Genomic DNA, 11,703 nt, shown 5'->3' with positions numbered 1-11,703 from the left:
GCGTGTGAGCGCGCCCGCCATTTGTGCAGGCGGTGTGGTGTGTGACGATCACACCCCGCGCCGCCTCACCGGGGGCCAGAGGACAGGCTTGCAGAGTTCAGCCACGGCCAGCACCCCCGCAGCGAAGGGGCGCCATAACCGCACCCGCAGGACGGACAGTGGCACTTCACGGTTAACGATCACACCGTGATGTTCCTGTAGGGTCCGTGGCAGGTGCTTTTATTTTACTTATTTATGATTTTTTATTTTTTTAAATTTATTTCCAGGAGAGAGAGAGAGACCGCGTGAGCAGGGGAGGGTCAGAGAGAGAGGGAGTCACAGACTGAAACAGGCTCCAGGCTCCGAGCTGTCAGCACAGAGCCCGACGTGGGGCTCAAACCCACAAACCGCGAGATCATGACCTAAGTGAAAGTCGGACGCTCAACCGACTAAGCCACCCAGGCGCCCCATGTGGCAGGTGCTTTTATCATGGTGTCACGTGGGCCAGCTTGCCGTCCGTGGGCGTACTGATTTTTTCTTGTAACTTTTTCAGAGGATTTAAAGCATCCTTACTTATAGTCTTCTACATTTTATTATTTTTTATGTTTATTTACTTCATTTGCAAGAGAGAAACATGGGAGGGGCAGAGAAAGAGGGAGAGACAGAGAACCCCCCAAGCAGGTTCCCCACTGTCAGCGCAGAGCCCAATGTGGGGCTTGGTCCCACGAAACGTGAGATCGTGACCTTAGCGGAAAGCAAGAGTCAGTCGCTTAACCGACTGCACCACCCAGGTGCCCCAAGTGCTCTACATTTTAAAGTGTCTCCTCAGGTCATTTATTTGTCCATTCCTTTTTTTTTTTTTTCTTTTTGCCAAATCTGGGAAATTTTCTCCCATGGCTTCTGTGAGTACATTTCGGCCCTCCTCTCTTCCTCTATCTGGGACTCAGTGGCACCAACACTCCTCCTTTGTGGCTGTCCCTCGTTCCCTGGGCTCTGCTCATTTTCTCCTGTGTCTCTCGGTTATTTGATGGGGCAATTTCTGTTGTTTTGGTTTCAAGTTCATAGATTCTTGTCTCTATCATGTTCTGTTCACTCGGCCGTTGAGCCGCCCGGTGAACTGTCGGTTACGGTGCCTCTTAGTTCTCAATTCCTGTTGGATTCTTCCTAAGTTTTTCTAAGGCTGAACTAAGCTGCTTGTTGAAGCATTTTAAATAACGGCCGCTTCACTAGCCCTTATGAGAGACTCGGACGTCTGCGTCACCTTGGCGTCTGCTCCTGCTGACTGCTCCTTCCCTTCCTGGTCCTCGGTGTGACCAGCGACTTTGGCTTGTGTCCTGGACGCTTTCGGCACCGTGCTGTGCGCCTCCGGACCCCGTCCCAGGCGGCCTGTGCAGGCAGTCACGCTCGCGGTGCGGCCGGGCCCTCTTGTGTCCGTGCGTGTGTTGACACTGCCTTGTTTGCATAGTGACAAGAACGGGGAGATGGAGCAGCAGCGGGAACAGTATGAACACCTGAAGTGGAGGCTGGAGAGGAAGCTCGAGGAGCTGGACGGCGAACTTGCCCTTCAGAGGCAGGTAGGGCGCCGGGCCCCGGCCCGCCCACCCGGAAACCACATCGCTACGGGTTTGTTGTGGCCTTCGTGTTGCCTGTGTGGCATCCGTGGGCTCCACGGTGAATTCCTGGGGCAGGTCTCCGTGCCGGGTGGGCCGGAGGGCGCGGCGGGCGTCTGGCCCTCGCCGGTAGAACCCCCAGTGTCTGTCTCCTCACAAGGGGATAAACGTCGTCCCCTTATTCATTTTAGAAAAAATATTGAAAAGTTAACACTTGAGTTACTCGCTGTAGAAAAGAGCTGGGAACTCACATTGTGGTAACCGTGTGTGTTTGGGGGAAACCGCAGGTGATGAGTCCTAAGTTTCCACGCAGCGCGTCAGCCGGCGGGTCGTACTAAACCTGTCACCACACTGAACTCCGTGACACTGAAACTCGGCCTGCACTTCCGGCGGACGCAGCTGCGCTGGGCTTGGCCAAAGAGGACGGTCTCGCTTGTGCCGCGTGGACGCAGGTGCCGGGGTGACAGGCGCCCTGGTCTCCGAGTGTGTGCTGACCTGGTGTCCTCACAGCAGCAGCTGCGTTTATGGAAACGGCTCCACGAAGCTCCTTGTGCTGCTCACAGCAGAGGCACGCGGTTTTGATCAGAACTTCACAGGTGGGCGGCAGCTGCGAAGCGTTGGGCAACCTGCCCAAGGTCCCCTTGATGCCCAGCACAGATGGACCGGAGTCCAGGACGCCTCCAGGGTGTAAACCCTTAGCTGCTCTTCTCCTGCCCTGGGACGGCCGCTGGCGGGGGCGGAACTTCTGTCCCCTCAAGGGTCCTTCTGCTTATGAGAGGTTAAGAGGAGAAAAGCAAATTTAATAGGCGTATGTATGGGGAATCCACACGCATCTGGAAATTCCAGAGACTGGCAAAATGAGATCTGTCATTCTGAACTAAGGAGAAAGAGCTTTTGAAATCTCCTGCAGAGGACTTCTTTTGGAATTTTCTAGAACCAAAGAACTTTGTCCATTATGAGCAGGTTTGATTTTGGAAACAGCTCAAGTTGTAAGGGCACAAAACAGGGGTTGAGCAGCGGGACGAAGGAAAGCGCAGTTGGGACTTAGCCAGGAGGTGAGGGGGTTTCCTGAGGTACGTCCCCTGGCACTGGGGTCACGTCCAGAGGACTTCCTGAAGGGTCCTGGGCGGCCGTGGGGCCGTCCCTGTTAGCAGGCACTCAGCGGCATTCGGAGGCAGTGATGACCCTGGGCCGGGCGGCTGCTGCGACCCAGGCAGGCAGGCTCTCCTGCCGGCCCTACTTCTGGAAGGAAGGAAATGATGTTTCAACTCCTCAGCTTTGGCGTTCCACCCAGGGTGGCCGCTTTGGTAGCCTTTGTCCAGCGTGGTTCTGGAACAGTCTGAGCCCATGTGGCTTGTGGGGAACAGGGTGCCTTTGGTTGAACCCCACTCTGCTGCCCACATCTTACTCTTTCAGTGACTGACTGGGCTCTTACGTGCTCTTGGCTTCATGGTTTCCCACCTCTTGTTTCTGAGGGTCTTTGTGTCCATTGTTGACTTGTCAGAGGTCGAATTGATTCAGTGGTGATAATGGTTTTTCTCCTGAAAAAGGAAATACAAGATAAAGAGAACTGAGTGGCTCTGTTTGACTCTTATTATACCTGCAAGTTGTAGGCTGTGGGCTGAAGGGAAGCTTTTTTTTCCTGTGTTGGTTATAGCATCACAGGACTAGAAGCCACCAGAGTAGGAATGATTTATTCATTCATTTAACAAAAAAAACCTTGTTTTAATTTTCTTAGTGTTTCTTTATTTTTGAGAGAGAGGGAGACATAGAATTGGAAACAGGCTCCAGGCTCTGAGCTGCCAGCACAGAGCCCGATGCGGGGCTCGAACCCACGGACCGTGAGATCATGACCTGAGCCCAAGTCAGACGCTTAACCAACCGAGCCACCCAGGCGCCCCGAAACATATATATATATTTTTAAACACGAGCCACGTGCTAGGTGTCTTCCAAGGTCCGGAGTTAGGGTGTGAGTACCTGGACCTGCCTGCTGGGTGAGTGATCTGGCCCTCCATGGGGCAAAACGGACACCTGAATGGTACAGTCCCTGCTGGGAGGTCCCAAGGGAGTCACCTGCATGACACAGCGAGGCAGGCTGCGGGGGCTGGCCTCTTTAAACATGAGGTCAGGAAGAGGGCCTGTGAGCAGAAGTCTGCCAGCGGTAAGGGGTGTGGAGGCTGCACCTGGGGGCCCGGGGCAGCCCTTCAGGGTCACGGGGGGCTGACGTGCCGGTGGCCGTGTAGGGCTCACGGGCAGCAGCCCTGGGTAGAGCGCGGATGATGGCAGGTCACGTGGGAGGCGGCTCCCGCACTTCCAGGCCAGCGTGTCGGGCAGGAGGGGACTTTGCACTCTGGAGGTTAGCACTGGGAGGCCACGGGGCGAGAGCTGGCAGCCTGGGGCGTTGCCAAAGAGCAGGTGTAGACCAGGGACCCCGGGCCGAGCCTTCAGTGGGAGGTGGGAGGGCAGGGCCTGTGAGGGCACCAGCAGGAGGGTGGCCGGCGCTCCGCTGCGCTGCGCGACCCAGCCCCGCACCCCGGCCGGCGCTCCGCTGCGCGACCCAGCCCCCCGCACCTGCAGAACTTAGAGCAGAGACCAAATTCTTCGTGGTTGTGTAACATGTTAGGAGAGAACCCCAAATGACTTTGTATTCTGCTCCCAGTAAGAGAGAATCTCGTTACTTCTTTTTTTTATGATAACGAAATACAATTAAATTATGCTTAACTAAATTATTGTAGAAAATACAAATTCACAATGAAGTTATTTAAATATACTGTAAATTAAATAAGAACGTAATGAAACTATTGTTATTCTTTCAGTGTGCCCAGTGGTGGATTAGCGTATTGGGAAATACACCTATTCTGTTTGGGGCAGGGTTTTCCCTCACTGTCTACGTCTTCACTCACGGTGCCCACACTTCCCATGCCCTCCCCATACACAGGCGTCCAGGTAGTCAGTCAGGTGAATTGAACTCAGAGACTAGATGAGTCTTTCCTGTGGACGTTCACATATTAGAAGAGCTAGAATCTGACCCTCTTCTATCTGTACTTGAGGATTTTCTTTCCTTTCCTAAATGAAAGGTTTTCCTCTCTGTATCTTCTTCCTTTCTTAATTCTCTGTTCTGTAGTTTAAGGAATCTCACGTTACTTCTTATACCTCATTTTGCTTTTCAAAGGATAAAAAGAGTGAAACGTATGCTTTCCGTTGTACTTCTGCGAGTGCCTCCGAGCCCCCCACTCGACCCTCTGAGATCCAGGGATCCAGCGTACGTGTGTCACCGGGCAGGTGTGCGGCTCCCGCCCGCCTCCCCGGGGGAGGGCGTCCCAGGGAGGTGGCAGGTGTGGCCACACCTCCGGGCGGGCTTCAGCCTCCTCCCAGGCCCTCCTCTGCGTAGCCGAGTCTGTCCAGGTCTCTTCAAGAGCAGGGATCGCTTGGGGTCCCGCTTGCTCTGCCGTGTTGCCTGTGTGCTCCTCCGTGGGGATGGGCTTCACGGGCCCGATGTCACCTCTGCTCTCCTCTGACCACAGGGCTGGGTCAGGGGCACCGTGAGGTTTCAGGACAGGAGAGACAAAGACGAACTCCAGTGTTCTGCATCAGCCCAGTCTGCCCCTCCCCCGTGTAGCTTTTGTGCCCCCATTCTCCTGAGGACCGAGCATGTCCACACCTCTAGTCCATGGCCAAGTCGACCCTGTGGGGCTTTCTTTTCCTGAGACCATTGGGAATGGACACTAAGAGACTAAAAATGGAGAGAGCTGAGCAATGGAGGGAGGATCTCGGCTGGAGAAGCAGCAGCCTGCAGGGAGGGGCTGTTGGGAACGCAGTGTGGGGAGCTCTGGGCACGTGTGGTCAGGGCAGCCTGGCATCGGCCGCAGGCCCGTGTACGGGGCTGGCCTGGCATCGGCCGCGGGTCCATGTACGGGGCAGGCACCCCCATGTGTGCAGACGGAGGAGCCAGTGGGCAGGAGCTTGGTGCGCTTCTCTTTAACAGTGTTGAGCTGCCCAGCTGAGGAGCAGGAAGGCAGTGGGTGTGGACCCTGGTGCCTGTGGTGCAGAGCTGACCTTGGGACCCCTGTCCACGCAGGTGCCCCAGTCGGCTCGGTGACTTACATACGGCGCACGCACCCGTGTAAGGGCTGAGATGCGCCCTGGCGGTCAGTGAATGGCTCCAGCCCCAGTGACCACAGGTCTGCATCCTGCCGTTACGGGGACGCTGGTTGTTGGGAGAGGCCCCCCCCCACACACACACGGAGTCTGCGCCATGTGCTCTCGATTGTCCGGTTCCCTCCGTGCAGCGGGGTGCTTCTGAGCCCCGTGCACGCTGTGCTGCACGCTCAGGAGTAGGCTCTGTTCGCTCCGGGTGGGACTGCGCCGTGTAGCTGTGCTGCACGGCTCTTCCCTGTGGGTGGACATTTCAGACAGTGAGTCATTTCCAGTTTGAGGCCATTAAGGATAAAGTTGCTGTGGACATTCTTGGCAGGCTTCCATTTATTTGTCTAAATAACTTGGGAGTAGAGTTTCTGGGTTGTGTTGTGTGCCAAGGGCATATTTAACTTTGTAAGAAATCACCGACCTTTTTTCCAGGACATTTGTGCCATTTTATGTTCCTGCTAGCGCCAGTAGATTAGAATTTCAGCCACTCCACGCCCTTCTCAGCACAGCGTATCGTCAGCCATTTTAGGGGGCGAGTCGTGGTGTCTCATTGTGGTTTTAATTTTCTTGTCCTCGGTCCAAGTTTATGCATCTTCCCTTGCGTTCATTGGCCATTAATATACCTTTTTTTGTAAAGTATCTGTTCACCTTTTTGCCCTTCTTAAAAGATGGATTATTTGCCATCATGTTATTGATTTTTTAGAGTTCTTTATATATTCTGGAATCAAGTTCTTAGATACATATGTTACAGTTATTTTCTCCCACTTAGGACCTGGCCTTTTCCTTTCCTTAACAGTGTCTTATGAATAGCAGGTGATATAATTTTGACATCATTCCAGTGAGTTTCTTATGTTTCTTTTTTTAATATATATTTATTTATTTTTGAAAGAGAGAGAGCGCAGAGGGGAGGCGGGGGTGGTGGTGTACAGAGGATCTGAAGCGGGTTCTGTGCTCACATCTGGGACATTTGAGAATCGCCAGAAGCATGGCAAAGGAGCTGAGAATAACGGAGAAAATGACCCTGTATAGAACTGAGGTGATTGCTGACTCAGTGCCCTGATGCCCACCATCGTGTGCCCACTTCAGGTGGGAGGCAGCTGGGCGGCCAGCAGGAGGCATCCGGCCCAGGCTGGATGTGCCCACACAGGCGTCTGGCTGTCCTGGCCACTCTAGAGGTCTGTTGACCAGCCAGTGATCCTGTGACTCCCCCTGCCCTTCAGCCTGTCCGGAGTGGGGTGGGGACAGGTCAGCCACTCCTCATGTTCTGTTGCAGTTTTCAGGGTCTCAGGGTACGTGCTGGGGGCTTCATGTGGTTAGTGCCCCCCAGAGATGGGTTTTACGTCTGAACCCAAGAACAAGATGCGGGGAGGAAGGGCCACTCACAGGTCAAGGAAGAATTCTGACAATCACAAGTGTATTTAAAGAAAGAAATTCAGAATGTAGACCAAAAAAAAGACAAAATCTGGTAGAAAATTTAAGAGACGTGGAGGATAAATCGGATGTTCAGTTCAGTGATCGCATTCTAGAAACACCGTGGAAAACCAGAGCGAGGCCATTGAGAAGAGCCAGTCGCTTCTCAGCGCAGGCCCTTGAGAACACAAGGCCTCCAGAGCAGCGAGCGGGACGCATTTCAGAGGCGTCTGGAAACCCACAGAGGGGACACTGGACACAGAGCCTGCCCCGCCTCCCAGCGGCGGCTTGGACAGCAGACGGCTGCGCGCTCGGGCGGGGAGACGCTTGCAGATGCCAGGCTCCAGGGGAGTCTCCGGGGAGCAGCTCTGGGCCTGGCTGGAGGCCAGGGGCGCCACTTGCAGTCGCCTCCATTCCCTTCCAAGTTCAGAACGGTGGGAACCAAGAGATTGGAGCTGGAGAAGGCGGGGGGGTGGGGGGGCTGAGTTGGCAGCCTCCTGCTCCCCGGGGGCCCTGCTGGGCGGTGGGCCTGGGCCAGGCTGGGGCTGCCTGCAGAGCGGCGGAGGCCGGAGCCCTGACGAGAGCACGCGGACCCTGGGCCGGAGCGTCGAGCCTGCAGAGCGAGGCTCACGTTGCCCGAGGGGACAGCACTGGGGGGGCAGAGGGGACAGAGTGGCGCGAGGGGAAGGGAGGGGCACGGCAGCCCCACGTCCGGGAGAAGCAGCGGGCCGCGCCTCCAAACCAGGCTCACCGCGCGCTGCTGCTGCGCAGGGAACACTCGCATCTCATGACGACAAGGCCATGTTTTCAATTCAGCCTGTGGGGGAGCCTGGGAGAGCGGAGGCGGCCTCCTTACAGAGCAGGCTCAGGGCCTGAGGTCACCACGCTGGGCCGTGGGGGACAGGGCTGCCCATCCTGGCGAGGAGCCAGCAGAGAGCTCTGGACGCATGTGGGGACATAGTGGCGTGGGTGTGCCACGTGGAGGTGGCCGGAGCCACCCGGAAAGCGGTCAGCAGCGCCGCTCCCGTGCAGGGGCAGGGTGAGCGCACCGAGGTCCCCGTCCCAAGCCCCCAGCGGGTCTCCGTCTGTGTGCCCCCAGGACAGGCTCCAGCGGCTCAACGGGTGCCGGGCCGACACTGGTGGCACCGTGTGGACAAGTAGACGGATCGCGCCCATCGAGGCAAACTGACGCCATGGGCCCGCAGAGGCGGTTTATGCAGGCGTGACAGGCCATGTCTCCAGTGCCGGCGTGGCGCCTCTGCCGCCAGGGGGGATGTCCGCGGCCTGCCGGCTTCGAGCCCACCTGCGTGGCGCCTGGCGGTGGCCGTGGTCTCTGCTCGGGTGCCGCCGCCTCTTCTCACCGCGAGCCCTTCCGTTACAGGAGCTGCTGCGGGAGTTTGAGTCCGAGATGCAGAAGAGGGAGCAGGAGTTCCGCCTGCGGGCCGACTGCATGAGCCGCGAGGTCCTGACGCACGAGCTCAAGGTGCGGTGGCCGCGGGCCGCGACAGCTCCGCCTCTGCCGCGAGGTGCCCCTCGCTCGGGAGCAGGGAGGCCGCCTCTGGGCCGGGTGGTGGGGCGATGCGACAGGCGGGCTGCTGCCACGGTTCTGGTTGCCCCTGCCTGGGGAGGTGTGCCCCCACCCAGGGTAAGCTGCCCCCCGGCCCCCGAGGGACACCCCGCTGCCCACCTGTGTGCTCCGTGAGCTCAGCTGGGCCTGCGGGGGGTGGAGCTTATCCACTTAGGGCAGAGGAGGCCCAGCCAGCGTTGGGGCCCATGTGTGGCTCGGGCCCCCGGCCGGGGTGCTGGCCGCCCTTCGTGAACATGGGCAGCCAGGTGCTGCCGGGGCACCCGAGGGGCGTGCGGGCCCCACCTCTGGCATGGACGCAGGGCCAGCCCTGAGGGAGTGGGAGGTGGTACAGGAAGCAGGCGTGCCCCCCAGCCCAAGGCTGTCACCCGGTGGGTTCCACCCGCAAGGGCACTCAGCAGGCGCCAGAGAGCGAGCCCCTGCCGAAGCACTCAGTGAGGGCCTCCCCAGGCCGCCAGCCTTCCCACGGTGCTGTTAGGCCCCGAGAACCCTGGCAGTTGTGCGTGGCTGTGTCTATGCCACGCAGGCCACAGCCCAGCCTCGCCTTCTGGCACAGACACCAGGTCTTCCCTGTGTGCCAGCCGTGCCCTCCTAGGTACCCGCCAGGCCCCTCTGCATGGGTGCCCTGCCCCCAGTCCTGGAAGAGCCCACAGGGACCCTCACGAGGCTGCTTGGCAACTTCTGAGAGTCGGGACAGGACAGCAGGTGGCACCAGGGGTCCCCGCCCTGGGCTCCAGGGTGGGACTGGGCACGTGCACACTGCATGCCTGCCCCACCTCCACCTGCCCTGCGAGGCCCTCACACAGGCGCAGCTGGCACACGCCTACCGCTGATCTGGGCGCCGCAGTCGTCGCCAGCGCCCACAGTTACGGCTGAGGAAACCGAGGCCCTGAAAGGTTATTTTAAGCTGGCGCGTGTGGGCAGCCACGGCCTTACGCTCTCCACCTGTGTGTTTGATTGAGTATTTAATATTCACAGGGGAGCCGGGAAACTGGGTGGAATCAGCGCTGTGCCGGTGGGCCGCGTGCCCGCCCAGGCCGCACCCCTCCCCTGCGCGTCCACCGCGCGCTCCCCGCGTGCCCGCCCAGGCCGCACTCCCCACCTGCACATTCACTGCAGGCGTCTCACGTGTGAGCACAGCCTCGTGGTTTTGTTGCCTCTTGGATTGTAAGTTTTCTTCTCTTTCCTCAGTTTGTTCCGGTTTCAGCTTCATTTTGAATTCTTTCTCCCTCGAAGGTGAAATTTCGGGACAAGGAGGTTGCGGCGCTGAAGGAAGCTGTGGCACAGGCCGCGGGGTCGCTGCAGAGCGCCGAGGCCGCGAACTCGGAGCTGCGGGACCGGCTTCAGCTCAGCGAGCAGGAGCTCAGGGACCTGGCGGCCGCCAAGGACGCCCGGTGTGGAGCCGCACCTGCCCCTCGGGCCGGGTGGCGGGGGGCACCCCTGCTTTTCCCTGAGCCGACGTTTTCTCCGTTTCAGGATAAAAGACTTAGAAGGCAGACTTCACTCCGAGCAGCTCTCCAGGAAGAAGGAGGAGGACGTGTTCAGGAGGAAGTGAGTGTTCACCGCCCGGGGGGGGGGTCCCAGCACAGGCTCCCATCAGCCCGGGCGCCTGGCCTGTGCTCTCGCTGCTGCGGGTCGGCTTCCGTAGGCTGCCTGCTCGGGGGGTGTTCTCAGTGGCGCTTAGGCTTTTTGGCGTTTCGCAGCCTTTGAACTTCACAGTTGTGTTAACAGCGCTAACGTTAGATTGCGAAAACAAATCTCACTGAGCGATGAGGTCGCCTCTCACTTTTGTCGTGGTCGTACGCTCTCCGGGTTCTCAGGAGACCGTCTTCCTGCCGAACCGCTGGTCTCCTACCTCGCTGTGGGCAGCGCGCCCCTCGCCGCCGGTGTCGGGGTCGCTCGGTGGGTAGACGGCGCCCCCCCGGGGCAGCGGCCCTGGGGAAGCGCTTGGCGGCTGCCCAGGCCGAGGCGTGTGAGGCCAGCAGGGTGAGGCGGGCGCGGAAGGCACAAGGCAGGCTCCCGGGGGAGGGCAGGTGTGGGCGAGCGCCTGCCCTTGGGAGCAGCCCGGGCCTGACTGGGGGGCCCCCAGAGAGCCTGAGGGGCCAGCGTGTGGCCGGCCGGCCAGCTGCTACAGGGCATCCTCCCTTTTCCTCTTCCGGAGAAGCAGCAGGTGACTGTGTACAAAGCAGGCGTGTGACGATCGGGAAGCAGGTCGGGAGCGAGAGCGCGGGGGGCTGCGGAGGAAGGGCGACCTGGGGCCACCTTGTGGCCGTGGTGTTTGTGCAGCACGTGCACACGGGGGAGAAAAGCTTTACAGCTTGTTTACTGCAGTTTCACCCCTAGTTAGACCTGAGCCTTCCAGGTTGCCGTACAGACACCGTCGACCTGTGCCCGCCCCGGCCCAGCACGCACGAGCCAGAGGCCCGGCCCCGTGTTCACACTCCTGCTGGGGGCATGTGAGTGCCACACGCACAGCAGAACGTGGCCTCACGTGAACCCGTAGGCTGGTGGTGCCAGGACCTGTCCCTTAGTCTGCTGTGGCCACTGGCCTTTGGAAGAATCTGGCACTCTCAGACTCTCTCTTTTTTTTTTTTTTAATGTTTTTTATTTATTTTTGAGAGAGAGAGAGACAGCGTGAGCAAGGGAGGGTCAGGAGACACAGACTCCAAAGACAGGCTCCGGGCTCTGAGCTGTCAGCACAGAGCCCAACGTGGGGCTTGAACCCACGAACCGCGAGATTGTGACCTGAGCTGAAGTCGGACGCCCAACCAACTGAGCCACCTGGGTGCCCCTCTCAGACTCTTTTTAATCACAAAATGAAATAATTTAAAAAAATGAATATAATCGGGGCGCCTGGGTGGCTTAGTCGGTTAAGCGTCCAACTTTCGCTTAGGTCATGATCTCGCGGTTCGTGGGTTCGAGCCCCGCGTCGGGCTCTGTGCTGACTGCCAGCTCGGAGCCTGGAGCCAGTTT

General features: G+C 58.6%; 1 protein-coding gene across 1 annotated transcript in view; it reads left to right on the top strand.

Annotated features, from left to right (window-relative positions):
• CCDC57 (coiled-coil domain containing 57) overlaps window positions 1-11,703 on the top strand; it is a 107,738-nt gene that overhangs the window by 27,363 nt on the left and 68,672 nt on the right. Inside the window, exons 12-16 of the mRNA XM_077756610.1 lie at window positions 30-158; window positions 1,297-1,553; window positions 8,527-8,628; window positions 9,967-10,124; window positions 10,207-10,281. Coding sequence (XP_077612736.1) covers window positions 30-158; window positions 1,297-1,553; window positions 8,527-8,628; window positions 9,967-10,124; window positions 10,207-10,281 — 721 coding nt within the window. The remainder of the gene's footprint in view (window positions 1-29; window positions 159-1,296; window positions 1,554-8,526; window positions 8,629-9,966; window positions 10,125-10,206; window positions 10,282-11,703) is intronic.

Source organism: Crocuta crocuta, unplaced genomic scaffold (assembly GCF_008692635.1).
Source record: "Crocuta crocuta isolate KB4526 unplaced genomic scaffold, BGI_CrCroc_1.0 scaffold50, whole genome shotgun sequence".
Classification (NCBI taxonomy): Eukaryota; Metazoa; Chordata; class Mammalia; order Carnivora; family Hyaenidae; genus Crocuta; species Crocuta crocuta.
Note: the sequence above shows the minus strand (reverse complement) of the source record. Positions and strands in the feature narration are given on the sequence as shown.